This window comes from Hesperophylax consimilis, chromosome 9 (assembly GCF_061612785.1).
Source record: "Hesperophylax consimilis isolate HC1 chromosome 9, BYU_Hcon_1.0, whole genome shotgun sequence".
Lineage (NCBI taxonomy): Eukaryota > Metazoa > Arthropoda > Insecta > Trichoptera > Limnephilidae > Hesperophylax > Hesperophylax consimilis.
The window spans coordinates 1,001,759-1,021,734 of record NC_142844.1 but is presented as its reverse complement, the minus strand read 5'-3'; the positions used below and the strand labels follow the sequence as shown (position 1 = coordinate 1,021,734).

General features: G+C 36.1%; 1 protein-coding gene across 1 annotated transcript; it reads right to left on the bottom strand.

The window, feature by feature from the left end:
• Positions 1-1,587: 1,587 nt before the first annotated feature.
• Positions 1,588-18,511, bottom strand: Acsf2 (Acyl-CoA synthetase family member 2). Its single transcript, XM_089635212.1, has 12 exons — positions 18,277-18,511; positions 14,971-15,199; positions 11,645-11,773; positions 9,566-9,786; positions 9,185-9,312; positions 8,964-9,070; positions 8,690-8,817; positions 6,949-7,117; positions 6,228-6,341; positions 4,738-4,880; positions 3,221-3,362; positions 1,588-2,864 (listed from the first exon to the last, which is right to left on the bottom strand). The coding sequence occupies exons 1-12, from the start codon at positions 18,336-18,338 to the stop codon at positions 2,637-2,639; spliced, it is 1,800 nt and encodes a 599-aa protein (XP_089491338.1). The 5' UTR covers positions 18,339-18,511; the 3' UTR covers positions 1,588-2,636.
• Between the last annotated feature and the right edge of the window lie 1,465 nt (positions 18,512-19,976).

Below are 19,976 nucleotides of genomic sequence, written 5' to 3'. Positions count from 1 at the left end.
CGCGTGGATCGATGTTCAACATTTTTTCTATGTAAAAATTACTAGGAAAAATCAATTTTTAAATGTTGCAAATGTATGTATTTTACTTGTTCATCCCCTCGGCGGTAGTCAAATAAACACTATTTTCGATATACTACCACTGAGGAGATATTAAAAAAGCTGTTTTTCACACATATGTACAACCAATTTTGAACAATATTTTTTACCTTTTTTGCGTGTACAAAAATCCAGGAACCTTGTAGCATAGTGAATCTTATCTCTTTCTGAGCGCTATGTTACGGGGGACCTGGGAAAAATACTAACTTAACATGTTTTACAAATTTGATCGCTTTGAGATCATATTTACACATTTATTTACAAACTTTTCTTATTTGTTGTCGTATCTTGGCAAACAAAAAATCTAGTTGTCAAGATACACATTCTCATAACTACTATGCATTTAAACTATGTAATTGTCATTCACGTAAGCGTTCAAAATCTTTTCTAACTCGCAAATTTAAGCGATTACTTTCACCAGTGCTGCCGACAAAATGAATATGCAACATTTTGTCGGGGCCTATAAACTCATTGTTGGCGCGGGTACAATCCCCCACCACTTTTAGGCTCCTAGCCCAATGTCGGGCGTGAGTCAGGCTAATCAAATATAAGCAGCCACATAATTGAAAATAAATTAGTTCATCTTTACCACCGAAACCAAGCGTTTTATTATCTACAAGTGACTCCTGCCCAACATCTGCCTCACCTCGCCAAGTCTTCTGCTCCAAGATCTTCTGGTGTTACCTCTTCAAGACCAGCCGGCCCTCCTCTGGAAAACCGCCAACACCAGAAGCGAGCAGAGACGACAGCACACCCAGTGCCCAACATTCACCAAGCCTGGGTGCGGGAGGCAGATTTCATCAAATATACTACTATCATCATCATCATCGGCCGTAAAGGAGCATTCTCATCGGTTGAAGACACGGTTTGGACCCGGCTCCTAAATCTACAGTCTTGTGCGGACTCCCGTCCAGTACACTTTGGATGATATGATTTACACTTCAAATTCAATTCTGAGAAAGTTCATTAGGCTTGAATACAATAGGCAGGAATACAATTTCAAATTACGCCACCAATCAATTGATGAACTAAGCTCCTGCCAATAAGCTAGTTGCATTAGCTTAGCTGGTGCTGGGTCACATATCTATATACAGGGTGTCCGAGGGTAAAGTGCTCTAACTTCGTGAGATGATTCTACATGATGCTAGCAGTAAAAAAGAAAATAACTTTTTTCGATATTCCAACTATGTTCCCCATACATAAAGACATACCTCTAAAAATCCTTAGTGTGAGTTACAAACTTACCTGATAAATTCGCTGTGATCGGTCCATATTCATTGAAACCGCATGTAAGCAATAACATTATACCGAAAGTCTTAACTCATTATGTTTATTTTCCCACACAAAAATATTTTTCCATAAAAGATTATTTATTTTTCAGGATAAAAAAATTAACTTTTTTACCTGAGATCTGTCTTAAATCATTGGAATTTCGAAAAAAGTTAAGTATCTTTTTTCATGTAGAATTACATAGTAAAATATCTGTCTCAGTATCGCCCTGGTGTAAGACCACCATTCAGATTTGAATCATTGCTTGAAATGGCTTTAGCCGTGTTTGCTAACCATATCTGAATAACCAGGTTACCTGGCTACTCCTCTTCTCCATTTCCTTCATCTCCCCACTACCTTTAGTATCACAACATACCCCAACTGGGGATGCAATGGTCTCACTGGCTCCAAACGATTAGGAGCAGTTGGGTCTTTTGTGTGGTATTCACATAACAAAAAGAACCACTCCCCGAAGTTAGCGCACTTTACCCCCGGACACCTTGTATATATATAAAAATTAATGTTTCTTTGTTTATCATGTACTCGTTGCTATAACATTCACCCAATTTCACTGAAAAAGTCAAAGTTTGTTTTCATTAGTTCCAAGAGTGTTTAAAGAGTAGATGAATGATAGAAGAAGACGGGTACGCTTGAGAAAGACTTAACGCATTAATCTCTGTACTAGAATGAGACACGGAGTCGAATTAAAGTGGAAGTGGACACAATGTAGTTGTTTAACAGTAAAAATGCGGATTTAATTAAACTACAAGAAGTCAACGGTAGAAATAGTCGGAGATGCTCGAGAAAGACATGAATCAAATAATTATTTGTGATAATATGAGAAGTAAGTGATTAACGAAGAAAGAGGTGTACATAGAATGTATGAAGAAGTGAATGGTTAAAGAGGTCGAGAACGCCCGAGGAAGACATGGCACGATCAATTGAAACAAATACTTATTTTAATACAATAATATTATTTCCGCTTACGTACTCTATAATTCACCACCATAAAACTTTACCAAAGTCCCCGAGCAACGCTGGGAACATATCGGCTAGTATGTTGTACAAATAACTAAATAATTTTCTCTTAATAAAATATTTGTCATAAGTTTTAACGGTGCAGTACGATAAGCACAGCCAATGATATTTTTGTAGTGCAATCACCATAATTTTCAATTATTCCGATCTATAGTCAAATAACCTGGTATTAATAAAACTATTAGGTAAGTATTTTATTTATATTAACAAAATATTTTGGAATTCTCATAAACTTATAATTTTCCTGATTCCATCATTTCCTTAAGTTTGAACTTTTGAATTTTTCCTGAAGCTGTTTTGGGGAAATCTTCAACAATCTTCAAGAACTTTGGTATCTTGTAGTGTGCAATTTTCCCTTTGCAATATTTGTTCAGTTTGGCGTCGTCTAAGTGAGATCCTTTTCGTAATTTGATCGTGGCGCAAATTTCTTCACCAAGTCGGTCGTCCGTAACTCCAAACACCTGAAAATTAATATAAGTCACTATGAAGTAATATTAAATTATATAAATTAAAACGAATAGTCAATATTTTAACAATTTGTCCAAAGAAACGTCGCTATTTAAATGACAATTATTTGTCAAACATTCTTCAGGCAGGTTAGTACCACAATATTAAAAAAGCAAATAAGATATTCCAATTAAACGCGACGATTTCACATTTTAATCCCTCGTATTTGATTCACTTGATCGTGCCGTGTCTTCCTATATTTTCATTACACTCAACCCGTCCACCCGTCGACATTTATTTGCCAATGTGATTCTTCTCAATATCAATTACGGAATTCTTGGAATTCCTTTAAAATAGTAAAATTATTTACATGCGTTTCCACAATGTCCGGATGTGTGTTTAGGAAGTCTTCTATTTCTTTGGGGAAGACGTTCTCTCCTCCTCTAATGATCATATCCTTCAGTCTCCCCACCACCCTTCCATAACCATCCTCTTGAAGGACGAACTGATCTCTAAAATAAATTAAAATAACTAAAATTAGAGAATGGGTCACCAATTATACTTAATTTCAGCTTACACCATAACCATAATAATCACAAAAAGGAGATATGTTAATCTTCATATATTATTTTAGGAATCGAATTTATAAAATAATGATCATATTGGGATAAACCAATTAAATTCCAATAATTAACTGAGTATATAAGTAAATATAAATAGTCGTACATATAGGTACTACAAAGTAAAAATGAGTATCTATAATTTTCTTATCATGAGATAGATTCTGCCGTACATCTTTGCAGATACTTGCGCATATTTAGGTTTAAAATGTTTTAAACTTTATTTCTACGCTAACCCCGCACAGGATGCTTTGAGGAAAATAATTTAATTCTGTATGGAGGGTTTTTTTATTTATTGTTTTTGTGTTTAATCCGTAGAACTCCATTTAATTTTAATTTTAATTTTTTTAATTATTATTATTTTTTTTAAATTTATTTAAAAAAAAAGGGTTTTTTAAATGAAAGGAGAGAGAGGAAGTTCATGGAAGGTAAAAAGTATGAGGGTTGGTTAGGAATCTAGGGATCACTGCGGCGATGGATCGAGAGATCAGCTGGAGCTAGTTTACTGTATTTTCATTCATACTTCATCGAACCACTCCCAAGTTGATAAAATCAATACTTGATGAGATGAGACAGATTTTAAGTGTATAAATGCAAAAGTAAAGTAAATAACAAGGGTTGACCCGCTATAGGGGCGTTCCAACACATTATTTTAGGCGGACTCTACAGATCTTCTTCTCTACTGCTAAGAAGTATTTATGATAAAAATTTCATGAATGCACGAATTTCGTAATATATTTTGTGCATTTTGAGTTGAGTCAATAATAATATGAAAGTGAATAAAACAAAGAAACATTATCTCCGCCTATCCCTGTGGGGAAACGGCATGATGGTTAATTAGTTAGTTAGTTATATTTATGAAGAAATCCACTTTCTTATGTAGTGTTTAATATATTATCGCAGATGCTATTGTCAGGCGGTTGTTAATATCGTAATTAGACGAATAATGCTTACTGCTGAAGATGCATTTTAAATGAAGCGATTATATATTTCTAAATAAAAGTTTATTTAACATACAAATTGACAAAGCAATTCTATCAACAAGTTTCGGAAAAACGCGAGAGGTTGTGATGTCGGAATTATGTGTTGCACTGCAAGTTGCTTGATTCAGAATGAAGTTCTTACGAGAAATTTCCAGTTGCACTGGCTGGAACTCTGGAATGCGCATGCGTTCCAGTATGGTGATTCTAGAAATCGCCAGTGTCTAAAATTAATAGTACCTACAATATTTTAAAGCTGGCAGATCAAAAAAATAAATTCAATTCACCCAGTTTTAAGCCACTTGTCAGGTCCAATGGCTTCGTTCGTCTTCTCTGGGTCGCCCCAGTAACCCAGCATATTGCAGTAACCCCTCACGCATAACTGCCCGGGAACACCGAATGGGACCACCTTACCATTAGAATCAATCACCTGGAATTTCAGAGACATAAAACTATAACAAATAAAAGCTAGAGAAAGCAACAACTATACGAGGAATTAATAACACGACAACTTAAAGGCTATTGTCCGACAAGCCCGAGGAAAACATAAGGTCCCTCGGGATCATCAAAATATCATATTTATTTTATGATATTTTGATGAAGAACTTTTGAAAAGGAAAGACAGAGCCTATATCTTAGAAAGACCTAGTTTAAGGAGGAAAAACATACAAAAGTCGACAAGTCTTTCCTGAAACAACAGGTCCTTGTGAGGCTAATAATGTCAATCGGATAGATTGGTGTACATTAGAGATGCAACGAATATTCGGCCAGTTTTCGGTATTTGGCTTATTCACTGCATTTTTTTTAATATTCGGTATTTGACCAAATAATGTGTACTATTCTGCCGATTATCGAATATATAAATATGTTTCCAATTGAATTAATCTTAAGAATAACTCATCTCAATTAGTTTCCTTAAGTAACATTCCATTCTTCAAATAAGTTTAAAATCATTTTATTTTTAATTACTTACTTACTGTAATAAAACAATGTACACTTCTCTTCCAGCCAAAAGCTAATGCTTCTATGGAAGAGGGGTCTTGAAATATTTGATCATATATTGTAACAAATAAACAAAAATGTAGTTATAATAAAAAAAATATATATATTAATATCAAAATAAAAATGCATTTTCATCAATAAGTGTCTATTTAATAAGAGAGTATTATGTTATTTTATATTTTAAACCAATCAGAGGCAAATTGTGGTGAATAAAACCCAGTTTTTTTGGGTTTGCTGGTAGCAGACGATTACGTTTTTTTTCACAGACTGTACCAGCAAGGTGACGAAAGATAAATTAGAACAAACTTCACTAGGCTTGGATGTTTTTTGCGTTTGCAGACCACCAGTTGCACGAATTTGCCTTACGATCGAGAAGAGCCCCTTTCAAATAAAAAATCTATCCAATTTGCAATTGCACTTTTCTCCACCCCCTCAATTTGCATATTGGCAGTAGCGACTGTTCGGCGCTTCGGTCAAAATTGCTGTTGCTGTTGCTGTTGAGTGCTGCCAAATATTCGGTATTCGGCCAAATCACCATTCGTCGCATCTCTAGTGTACATATCTCCCGGCAGCGCAGCTATGCTGAAGGGATCTGTGGTACTGGATCTTCGGAGCTTCTACTATTTTAAATATCGTCATAACAAAATACAGTACCCTACTCCTCACTGAATGTTTATGTTGTAAAGAATGCAATGCATCCTTGGTAGATGGGAATCTATTTCTTTTTGTTTTTAATAACTATTGGATGTCCAAAATGGTATGGGATATTCCTTACCTGTACTTCAATGTGGTCTTGAACGTGGCCAACTGTTTCTGTAACCTGTTCCTGCGTCTCTTCAAACAATGACTGGAAACTGACAGCAGTGTTCTCCGTCATTCCGAATACTGACTGAAAACGTTCATTAAAAAATATTAATGCATTAAGATTTTAACAACATTAATGCACATTTACGATGGTTTTATCTATTTATTTACTACGCAATTTTGAATGCCTTACTTTTATTGTTATCAGAGTTGTTCGTTTAGGTTAGGTTAGGTGTGATGTTATAAATAACCTTACAACTTAAAAATTCAGCTATAAGATCTAGTCGGGGGACTAAATGGCAAAATCACAACTAACTCAGATTTCACCAACCTTTCATTATATGAACCCGAAAATGTGTAAAATTGATGTAACAAAAGTGATTGTAAATATAAATTAAATCATTATTTACAACCCCTTCTAAAAATTGTAAACATATACCATACTTTAAGGCTAAATATTACGGCAACAAATAAAAAAAATTCTGGATATTTGTAAAGAAAACCAAATATCCTCGGATTACGAAAAACCTGACAATATTTGAAAATCTCCTAGTACCATCATGGTAAGTGGAAAATGTTGCTTGTGTTGTGTTGGAGGACTTAGTCGGCCGAGGAATTGAACTCACTATGCCTGGGTGCGAACCAGATGCAATGCTAACTCAGCCACTGACCGGTCAAATATATTGTGATACCTTAATTTTCAAGACCCCTAGAACATCTTTGATCTGGTTGAAGAGTTTTGGAGAGCAAGGAGCTCCACCTGTAATGGCCATCTCTAAGCTCGTCAGAGGGGCTTTCAATTCGGTCTGCTTAGATATCAAATCTACGTACATGGTTGGAGTTCCGGTGAGGATCGTACATCTGGAAAAAAAAATATTTTTTTTAAATACCATATTTTTATCTAACGCGCTTTCTGATTTGTACACATCCCTGACTCAGGGTAGATGAAGACATATTTTATATGTATTTATATTTTTTATTATTAAAATTCATACATTAGAAGACAGACGAAAAATTGGTGATTTAACTTTCTTATTTAAAACACTAAACTCGAAATTAAAGTGTTCCGAACTCCTGTAACTTATAAACTTAAACTTACCCACTAGAAAAAGACACAATTCTCTTTTCCACCGAGCGCAACTACATTACTAATTCTCCGAAACAGAGGTTTCACACCAAAGATATTAATATCTTTGTTTCACACTATAGGAAGTAAATACTTAGGTGATTGGTGTCGACTTGGTGAATTTTGTGGATCATATTAAAAACCTATTCCAACCCCATTCTTGAACTTTTGGTTATCTCTTTGTTAACCTATGTGATTACTGTTTCTTTATAAAAAAATTGTTTCTCATTTTTTTATTGTATTCTTAATTTTATTATTTCTTCCATTTGTTCTAAATTATGCACAATGACAAAATCATACCACGTATACGTGTGTAAAAGTCCTACAGGCGTAAAATGAATTAAAAAATAAATAAAATAAATAAATGAAGGACATAGGAAATATGGAGCGACAAAGAGGAGCAATCAATATACGGTCCAGAATGCTCTCAAGGCGGTTCTACCACTCTAGAGAAAATGATAGAAAAATTGCCCTGTATATATCTGAACCGTGGACACTATACCCAGTAACGTAACGGGACAAGCCGAAGGAGTGCTACAAAAACGCTTACATGCAACTTATGCGACTGAAAAGGGTTTCGCAGTGCCTCCACGATTTTCACAGAACGGAAGATGTACTCATTACCCGTACCCGCCTTACTTAGCTTCTGGGGCAGGACACTAAAATTAACAAACGCCATCGTCGTGGCTGCTTCCGAGTGGCTCGGCTCTACGCTTGATGGGACGATCCTTTGATTTATTTTTATTTTTAATTTTAAAAAGAAAGACAAACATTCCCAGGTTACAAATAACCCAACAATGTTTGAAAATCTCCTACTACCACCACAGAAAGCCGAAAATGTTGCTTGTGTTGTGATGGAGGACTTAGCCAGCCGAGGAATCGAACACGCGACGCTCGGGTGAGACCCAAGCGCTATGCTCACTCAACCACTGACCGGTGATTTGAATTTAATTTAAATTTTACTTATTTATCTGATGTTGCTATTTAGGTGACCTACTATTATATTTATTTGTTCATTTTATTTTAAAATTGAACTGTTCTTATTTTTCTCTTTAATGTAATAGACGATAGACTGGGATTTCACTATCCTTCCAGTCATGCTTGATTAAAAACTTACATAAATAACGAACTTTTTTTTAAATTTCTGTGTAGGTTTTGTAACAATAAATGCAATTTATATTAAGCAACGAACAACCGTTAATTTGAAAATACATATTAATTTCATGGTTAAATTTAAACAGGTCAATGAACCAAATAACAGGTATCTATACAAAATACTTTCATTTTTTATATTTTGGCCAACTTACTTTTCTTTGATTGCTGCTTTGATAGCCTCTTCAGGGCTATAACTGGTAGACGGGAGGACAATGGTCGCTCCATGATGAAGGCCAGCTAATGCTACTATTACTAAACCAAAGGCGTGGAATAATGGAACCTGGGAAGTGGAAAAATGCGTAACTTCATTAAAAACACCCTTTTAAGAGTCTAAAAAGCATTCTTATTCTATATTTACACAGAAAAAAGTCAGGTCGACTTGTTTATGAACATATTTTGTATTTGTTTAAAAAACAACCAACCAACCTGTGCGCACATGATGTGATGCTTCTGCGAAAGTTCATTCCTTTTGCCAATCAGGTAACTGTTATTAATGTTATTGAAATGAGACAACACAGCAGCCTTTGGCTTACCTGATTGAGACACATTAAAAAAATTATTTCATCAATATTTGTAAAAAAAAATTATCTTCCAGGTACAAGTTAGAACCAAATTATATAGAATAGGATATAGCGTATTATGTTTACCGGTTGTTCCCGAGGTGAACTGAATGTTACAGGCATCGTCTGGTTGTATGAAGGACTGGAGGTGGGATATTCCTTGGATAGATGCTGGGGTTGCCATTGACAACACCTCCGAGTAGGTGAATGCTCCTCTGAAAAAAACAGCCAGAAATTGAGAAACGATTCATTAATGCACTAGGCTCCTAAAACAATTTTTTCTAAAATAATAACAATCGTGAATAAATATAATTTCTATTTCGACCTAAATCATAGGCAGGTGAGACAAAATACATAAGAAGACTATTTACAGCTCGGGGTTACTTCATACAGCAGTTGATATGTACAGTGCATATTGACTTATACATTGAATATTTTAATAATTCTATTTGTTTTTTAACAACTCACGGCCTCTTCTGATCATCCATGATGACCACAACCTTGAGATCGGGGAGGTTTTCGCTGTGCAGCTCCTCGGGGCTGCTTTTCTTCAATTCTGGAACAATCTCCTCCATCAACTTGTAGTAATTCTGAGTCTTAAAACTGCTCGGTATCACCAGACACCTCACTCCCACCTTCTTCAGAGAATATTCCAGCTCTGTTTTTTGGTACGCCGGGTTGATAGCCACCTGAAGGGAAAAAGTCGTAAATAATATTGGTAAAGCTAATCCACAATCCTAACCTTAAAAAAAACTATTTTTGACTTCCCGGTATAAATCGTTTGTTTAATTTTGGTCCTAACTTTAATATTTATTATTCTCAGCCTTTGCTTTTAATTAGTATATTGGCAGTGTAAAATAAATTAACTGATTATATTCCTTGTAACGATAATAATATACAGTCATCATGAATAAAAACGTTAAGTGACAGGTTATTGGTCCGGTTCGAGCAATATGCATAATACATTGCCCATCACGAAGAATATAACAATTATAATAATGAGAATTTATTCCAGAAAGTATGCAGGGGTAGTGTAATGCATTCCATATATGTATTGAAAAAAAAAGAAATCAGACAAAAATACGAAAAAGAAAAAATAATAATAAATATATGGGCATGAAAAATGAAAAAAAAAACATAAAAATGTGCGCAAGCAGCCGTTTATGGAGCATATTTGAACATCTCCCGTCTCCAGAGGGCTATCAGGGGGGACTCAATCCAGACAACCATGGCATTGATGATCGCGTTATTTTATTGGCTTAGTCTGCGCCATAAGTTTCCCACGTGGAAATAGAGTGCAATCGTCCCTCTAGGAATATTGGCGGCACAGGAGACGGAATAGTTGGTTCAGCATTATTGTAAGCAACATTTAGCTTATTCCATTGGGATGCAGTGTGATCTACCCTCAATGCTGACTTGTACAGTTAAGTGTTGATTGTATTTTGACGTTTGTACTGCAAAAGTGAAAACGCCTTAATAATAATAATAATAATAATAATAATTGGATAATTTGTATAGCGCCGTTTTTGTGAAAAATCACCTCAAGGGCGCTGTACAATTTATTTCCTAGGATCTACATTTGTTATTTAGACCAACTGTGCCAGCACGAGGTTCGTCATCCGTTCAGGCATGTGTCTGCCGCCAATATAGCGCTGAAATGTGTCTGCTGCCAATAAAGAGCGCTGACACAACATCCTCTCATAGACAACAAACCTTGGCAGCACCGCTGTGACGCTCGACGAAGACAGAAGATGGAGACTCTGCTGCAAGAGTCCTAGGTAGCGAAGGAACTGTACCAGCTGCTGCAGGGAGAGAGACTTCCCCGTCCACCAACTGTGCCAGCACGAGGCTCGTCATCCGTTCAGGCATGTGTCTGCCGCTAATATAGCGCTGACATGTGTCTGCTGCCAATAAAGAGCGCCGACACAACATCCTCACATAGATAACAGACCTTGGCAGCACCGCTGTGCAAAATCACCCCATCCTAGTTTACCTTAGTCTCTACAGTCACCTCCCAGCCTTTCATGCCACCTAGTGCATCCTCTCGACCCTTTCAGACTCCTTCCTGGCTCCAATACATTCTTTCTATTGTCGTGATCCGACGATTTCACACCTCTGTCTCAGACCCTTAGGGCTCGCTTATCGCAGGCTATCATAAGCAAAATCTTGAACCAAAGTCAAAGTGAAATTTATATGTGTCATCTGTAACAAAATACATAAACAAAAACAGAAAATAAAAACAAAAACTTTAAACAAAATATGGGACAGTATACCTGCTATAACGGATATCGCTCTACTTTATCTTTCCGTATCTAAGAAGTACCTGTCATAACAGTCTAATTAGTGGAGCAACACACTAGATAATTGGGGATACCATAGTCTCACTGACTCCAGACGGTTGGGAGCGGTTGGGGCTCTTGTGCGGTATTCAAATTACAAAAATAACACAAAACGTTTATGGTAATGGTATGAATCTCTTGTTAAAGAGAACGATGACAAGACCTACCTATCACAAGTTCAGAGCGTAAAACCTTCAGGACCACTCACCATGACAAGTCCGGCTCGAGCTGCGGCCATCATGGTGACAAGCCAGCGTGCGCTGTTGGGCCCACAAATACCCAGTCTGTCTCCGGGGCGTAGGCCTACTTGCACGAAACCAGCTGCCAGACGATCTGCCTGAAAAGGAACGCGTTGATATTGGAAAAATTGGACTATTCATGCTTAGGTGCCATCTTACATAACAAAGGATAGCGAACATCAGGTAAATCAAATGCCTGCGTGGCCAGCTTCCTTCAGATATTCTCAATCCACTTCTGGACAAGGGTTTTACTTAAGATGCTACCAAGTTGACAGGTACTATTTATTATTTAAACTGCAATTATTTTAAGTGTCTGAAGATATTTATTTATACTCTGAAACTGCTACCTTATCTGCAAATCAAAAATAATCATAAACTATTTTATGGACGTATAGTGGACTTTATCCGTGACAGCAAGTATTTGATAGTATTATGTATCGTAATGTTTTGACAGCTGCACAGTTTGTCCATAATATATTATTTTACACAACTTAATATTTGACATTAAAGAGTTACGATGATATTTACTTAAATGTTTGCTTTCTTATATCATTGTTTTAGTAGACTTTAGTTTAGTTGGCTGAATGGGTTGGGCCCTGGAAATTAGAAATAGAGGCAAAAAGCAGGAGAAATACATACATCCCCAAAGATGACATAGGCCCTGAGTTCTTTTCCTCGGGACTTCCCATGTGGAGCTAATGTAAATAAAAAAATATTAAAACAATAATAATAATAATAATATTTGGCTAATTTATATAGCGCCGTTTTCGTGAGAAATCACCTCAAGGGCGCTGTACAAATATATTTCTTAAATAGTTAATACTAGAACTACTGACTTATCTCTAAGACTTATTTCTAGTGACTTACGACTAAGGCCTATAACTACTATTTTAACGACATATATACAAGTATTTACATATTTATCAACTTACAACTAAAATTAATATTAACAATCTAATCTTACTAACGCCAGAAGAAGAAGGAAGTTCCATTATATTAGGGTGTTTTATTGTTAGCTGGATATATATGTTAAATGAATGAAATTAATGAATAAAATCAATCGTCAATCTTAAACGCATTTAGATGATTCATCTGCCAACAATTAAACCGATTGACTTGTTATGTTCCCGCTGATATTGTCCATTGTCCATTGGTAGAAAAGTTAATAGAAAAATTGAATAAACGGAACCGCTAGGTAATGTAACAATTACAGTATAAAAAAAGAAAAAAAAAGAAATATTTGGATAGAATGACGGATTTACGGAAATGAGTGTCTGAAAAAGTGAGTTTTTAGTTTGGATCTAAATTCTGTTGGGCTGGTTATACATCTCAATTCCACAGGAAGTTTATTCCAAGCCTTAGGGCCGAATACTCCGAATGCACGATCACCAAACTTAGTGTTCGGATTTCGCTTAGGCTCTTTCAACCTTCCAATTGCAGATGATGTCGCTGATCTAAGACTTGACTGCCTTAGACCAGTATTTTCCGGAATGCATAGCTCAGTAATATACGGTGGCGCCATTTCGTTGATGGCTTTAAACACCATCCAGCATAGCTTGTACTGGATCCTTTCAGGATACTTCAGCCAGTGAAGATTTCGGAGGTGCTCCGAAATGTGCGAAAACTTGGGTACCCCGGTGATAAGCCTTGCTGCGGCGTTGAACACTGATTGTAGTTTATCAGTTTCGCATTTAGGAAGATTTGCATAAATGCCGTTGCAATAGTCAAGACGTGATACTATATATGAGTTCACAAGTAATTTAGTTGCCTCTGTTGAAAGGTTCCTACGAACTGACTTAAGTTGTCTAAGGTAGAAGAACCCCGTGCTAACGGTCTTATTTACCTGACTTTTTAAAGAAAGGTCTGAATCCAGATAAAATCCCAGAAGTTTGACGGTTGTTTTAGCAGTTACGTCGTTGCCGGAAATAGCGATTGGTGAGTTTTCTATTAAATGTTGGCGTCTATGTGTGGCTGCCCAGAGAAACTCCGTTTTTTAAGGATTTAGCTTAAGTTTATTTGAGGACATCCAGAGATTGATTGCTTCTAGACACTCAGCTGTGCGAATTTTTAGGCAGTCGATCTCATTTGGTGAGCAGTAAAAGTATATTTGCTGATCGTCAGCATAACAGTGAGATAAAAGACCAAATGACTCGATAATTTTTGCGACGTCATTTGTAAAAAGAATGAAGAGAAGTGGACCCAAAACGGATCCCTGGGGTACCCCTGAAGAGAGTTTTGTGAAGTTGGACTGTTTATTTCCAACCTTTACTGCTTGCGAGCGATTGGATAGATAGGATTCTAGCCAATATTTGATGTTAGAATGTAAACCAAACGTTACTTCTAGTCTCTTAATGAGAAAGTAGTGGTCAATGGTATCAAATGCAGCGCTCATATCCAAAAGTGAAATAAGTGCTAACTTACCTGACTCTATGGCAAGGGTTATATCTGACAGGACACGAAGTAATCCGGTTTCTGTTGAGTGGAACCTCCTATATGCAGATTGATGATTGGTGATTAATTTATTCAGATTTAAGTGGGAGATTATTTGAGAAGCCACAATTTTTTCTAGGAGTTTAGCTACGAAAGGCAGATTTGATACAGGTCGATAATTACCCAGGTTGTCAGCATCAAGCTGTGGTTTTTTAATAATTGGAGTAACTACAGCAGACTTAAGTGGCTCCGGGAAGTCACCTGTGCTTAGGGACTTATTAAACACGTGAACTAGGAAAGGGGATAACACGCTTAACCATCTATAAAACTCAAAGGGCTATCAGGGTAAGCCCTGACCCAAAATAGGTAACATTGGAATAACAAGTAAGAAGCCTGTGTCCAGAAACGACTGGTAGAAAAAGGCAAAAGAAAATCTATCAATAACATTTTGGGTATACTCCAAAATATACAGAAAAAATCGGCCTCTTATAACTTCTAACAAGCTCTCCACATAAGCAACAACTCCAAATACCAGAGAGCAGAAGTTCGATCTCTTCATGAAATTAACATAATTTGAAATGTATACTGTCATAATTCACCACTTAGGCTAGGAACGCATTAAGCAGTCAAGAGTTTTAGCAGCCAGATTCGCAGCCAATACCACCAGGCTGGCATGGGCGCCTATTGCGTTAGGACTGAGGAACCACTTACATTTTAGCTGGTCGTGCTCGAAAGCGCCATGTATTGACTGGTTCCCGCATCCGGCGATCTTTGGCTTCCTAGTGCGTTAGCTTGAACACATTTTCACTCAAATTTGAATACTGCGCAGCCTGACTTGCTTCCAGTGCGTTCCTACTCGTATTACCTGTTCCAGAACTTGACTGAATGTGAGCCTTTCTTCCTTCTGGCAGTCTACCAGCCAAGGTCTATCTGGCCAACGATCAGCTGCCTGCTGCAAACAGCCCCCGATGGTCTGATACAGCAGTGGCTGTTCTCCGAGGCGGTGCTTGTAGCTGTAGCTAACACCATTGGTGAACCTGTTCGAAGATATGCTGAGAGATCTCTTCCAGAGTGAAGGTAGACGATTGGAAGACCTTAAGAGAAAGTCAAATTAATTTCATCGATGAAAGTAACCACTTGGTAGTGTGAAATTAGAATGCATTTAATGAAAAGCACACTTCATAATAACTAAACCACTTTATTGAATTAATACTTATACAGCCGAGTTCGGTGTTTTTCATGTTAAATTCAGTTCAGGTTTTGTTGAAGTTTGACGAGATTTATCTGAATGGATTTATACTGACCATGTGTACTCAAGCTTCGAAGACACTGTATAAAAAGTGAGAAATCAAGAATATCGCTTCGCCATAAAAAATAACATAATCTGGTCACGTCTCATTGACAAACTAATAAAAAGTAGTTTACTGACATTTTTTGTACTATATTCTTTTTAGTTGTTACAATGTTTTCATGAAAGGTCATTAAAATTACAAATTGGTGTCAATACTTTCATGTTATTGTTTGTACAGTCGTGTTGGTCAGTTCCAAATATTGATAGACGTGTGTAACTGTTTAAGTCAAATGACGCTTGGAGCACCTTGAACATTGACGATTTTTGAAATTTAATCGAATATACATATTATAGGGTGCGCCTTAAGTTTGGAAGTTTTAATATCGCTCCTGCGGGAGAGCCGGGCGATATTTTCCGCCATGGTTGCTTCATGAGGTAACAATGCGCTCTCTGTGTAAACAGTTACATAACTATTTTTAAGTTATTTTTTGACGTCTGTTTCGTATTCATTGAGGATTACACAAAGTAGAGCAGTGTCCCAGAGTCAATTTGATTAAAACATGATTCCTAACCCTAAATGTGAAAAAAACAAGACGGCTACGCAAAAAGAGGAGCAATGAGAAAGTCGCCCAAATTAACGAGTCAAGCGTTCGGCTGCTTTGGCGATACCTGAATTAACCTTATGTTGAATATTGATATTAGATTAACCCCCTTACAAGACACAATTGGTTTGAGGAATTAAATTAAATGATTTGGTTTTGTAGAAAATATTGACACTTTGCTCGAAAGGTTCCCCAGTTTTAAAATGTCTTGTTTTTGGACAAGGCACATTTTCATCTGAACGGGCCTCGTTTACCCCAAATATAACATAAAATGGCTCTTTGTTCTCCAAATGTGATGGTTTGTGTGTTTGGGTGGGTGGAATGGTATTACGCAATGAATGGAATACGCAAATCTAATAAAGTTAATTCTGCAGAATATGTCCAGATGTTGGCGGAATATCTCATACAAAAGTTACATTGGCATTTCGAAAAAAGTTATTTGTTTTTTTTTACTTCTTAAATCATGTTGAATCATCCCCCGAAGTTAGCGTACGTTATCCCCGGACACCCTGTATATAATTTTCGTCTATCATTTATATATTTTGTACAGTATTATTTACCCGGAAACTTTATTGGTTTACCTCCATTGCTTGCTGTCAACTAATTCTCTATCTATCTACAACATAAATGTCAAAGCACAATGACAATTGACGCAATTTGCAAAAATTATGGCACATGACACTTTTGCCCCATTTTGTATAATATTATTCGAGAGATATCCCGCGCACTATGTGTCAGAATTTAAAAAAAATTTCGTTGCAAGAGTCGAGGAATGCCGGCGCGGGCGGTGGGCGGGCGCGATGGTGGTTAATGGACGACATCATTTTTAAGAAATAAATTTTATGTTTTTCAACTTTTATAAAAATAAACATTACTTTTGATTCGACTTGTACTTTCCTTTTTATTGAGCTTTCAAATTTGTTAAACTCATGGCGCACTCTATAGTAATAATAAGGAAGAAAGTGCTGTACTTCGTAAGGCTCTGCCTTCCTTTCTCACTATCTAATTCTTGAACCGCTGAGCTGTCACTATTAACAGTAAGATTTTCATCACAGTTTTGGTCGTCTATATCTTCTTGTATTTTTTCTACTTTCAAAACTTCCATAGCGTTGCGGTCAACGAATTTGATTTTGAATCGGACGGTCCTTGGTTCGATTCCCGCACTTCGATTTCGATTCGAGGTTTGTGATTGCCAGCTAATAAATGCCGACGAACACTGTTGTTGGTAGGTAGATGACTTGACTAATATTGGCGCCTCAGCAGTGCGCTGCCCGGACCAACAACTTGCTCCAATTGCGCCTGCGTAAAACCGGACCTGCATGTGCTCATTCTTTCGCTTGCATTTTAATGTGAATTGTGACTTGAATTATAGAGTTCAAGAGTATCGTTACGTGGAGTCGTTTGTTTGCATAATGATGTAGGTACGCACACGCAGCATTTATCAGTGTTTAAGTGATATTAATATGACTTAAGACACTTTAACATTATTTATCATGCTTATTGCTAAAATAATGAGTAGTTGTGATAAAATAAATTTATTTTATAATTTTAATTTTTACATAAAATAGTGTAAGCTAGCAAAGACTCGTGATAAATTATTATTGAAAGATTTATCAAGCTGAAAGCTGAAAGCATTTATAAAAAAAAATCTGCTTAAATCTGCCCAATCGGGATTACCTCACGAGGTTGGGAGCAGTTAAGACTGTGCGTACCAAAAAAATAAAATAACTATTTTTGATGTGACACATATTTTGGCACGCTTAGGAGGTAAAGGCGACTCTTGCATAGCGATCGTGGCAAGACGGGACGACGCTTTTGCACGCTGTTGGCGCTTAATTCGACCAGCTTAGTGACTCGTCGGCTCTTTGCACCTAGCCGCCAAAAGTCTGTGCGGTATATATTTGCTTCTATTCTACCTAAAATTGGCAATGGAGCTGTTCTAAAGATGACGAATTTTAGTTTGTAGTATATTTCTTTGAGTATATTTTAAAAACAAAAAATAATTGTTTAACTATCAAATATATAAAGACTTATTTACTTTAATTTTCACTTCTTTTATAAAAAAACTATTTCGACGTTTCCCGTCTACCAGGCGTCCCAAGACTGCTATTTTTTTCAATGTTTCTGAATTTCATTCCCCGGGAAGTTATTGTTTATTTACAAAATACAACCCTGTTGGCTAGCAATAAATATATCAATATATTTGTGGTTTCGTACAAAGTGAAAATGAGAAAATAAAAGCAATATGGTTCGAAGTGGAAAATTTTCAATATCTTACCTTTTTACAGCGATGTGATTTGAAAGTAAAAAACCACGAGAAAATGACAAAGAGGCAGCCATTATATGAGTTACTTTTAAACTCCTGTTTCAGCGCGAACCACTTTCAGTTTATTAATTAGTCTGTAATCCTTTTAATTTCGTAAACACTCTCACAATACAGTAAATTGTTCAAATTTACCTCAATATTTTGATATTTCAATCATCAACATATAGGCTGATGACTGACTGATTACTAAAATAATATTATGAAAACTAAACACTATTGTTGTGTTGTGTTGGCCACAAGCTCGCAATGGCCCTGAACAGATAACGGAGGATATCACCAACTGATAGTACATTATACATATCTATTAAAAAATACAAGGTGATCGCGAAAAATAATTCAAAATAGATTTTTTTTAAATATTCCTCATAAAAAATACATCATCTTTTAAATTTATGTTTATTTTATGTAAACATTAGTTAAATTCAAGACATATTAGTTAGTAGGTATATATTTACATATATGTATATATACGGTAACAGAGTTTTATAGTTATAGTAGGTAGTTATTTTAAAGGCATTATATTATGCGATCAACACCATTTTCTCTTGCTTCACATAAACTCAAAACAGAAAATTATTATATCAAAAATGAATCTCAATGTTTCGTATCCGGCTACGGATTGTCAAAAACGTTTCCAAGTTGTCGATGAACACAAACTTCGTATTTTCTAATAGTAGAGGCTCAAAGCTAATAACAGATGCCAATGACAAAAAAGGTTTCCCCACGAAGCAGGGAGTCCTTTCCACCATACGTGTAAGTCTGCTACTAGCTAAGGGCTACTCCTGCTACAGGCCCCGCCGCACAGTGGTCCCAAATCCCGATCTAGCTAGACAAAAATATTTTTTCATGGCATTTGACGCAAAAGGGTCACAATGTAATCAAAAAAATACTTAAAAAAATATACACATATTTTAGCCATTGTTACGGAATTTTTAAAACAAAATTAATTACTAATAAAATGCGTATGGTATAATGGTTCGGTTACGTTTTAACGAAGTACCTACTTATTTAAAGTTATTAGTTAAAAATATTTTTTTAACATAATATAAGAACAAAACCGAATGACATTTTTTGTTAATGAACTACTGGCTGAGTCGCTATCATCACTCTTATTGAATGCTAATGTTCCAACAGTGGCTTTGTTAACAGACTTCTGTATTTTCTTCGCTGAAACCGAAGTATATTATCGATTTGGAATATTTTGTTGATATTTTGGCAGCATCCCGTTTTCCATGTCACCTCAAGCTGATTTGAGTGGCATGAGATAGTTCTTGTGGACTTCGAAAGTTCAGAAGACATTTATTTTTTCTTGTTTTGCTTTTTGACGAGCATAAACCAAATTCTTTTTTCTAGGATACCACGTAGTCTTTTGTCACGCGTCACTACATGAAGAATAAAAACTGTGTTAAGCCATTTTGCGTGTTTAAAGTACTTCTTCCGACTTCAAACAATTTTATATGAAATATTAATAGAAACGAAGCGAATTTTTTCTTAAGTAAACTATCCTCGAGACTTTTAAAACTGTTTTTCCTCAGTAAATATTTTGCATATTCATAAACACACTGCCTTATTGCAGCATAATTCAACTTTGAGGTGCCTTTTACTTCTAGAATCTCCAAAATATCCAAACGATAGATTGTAGGTACAGGCTC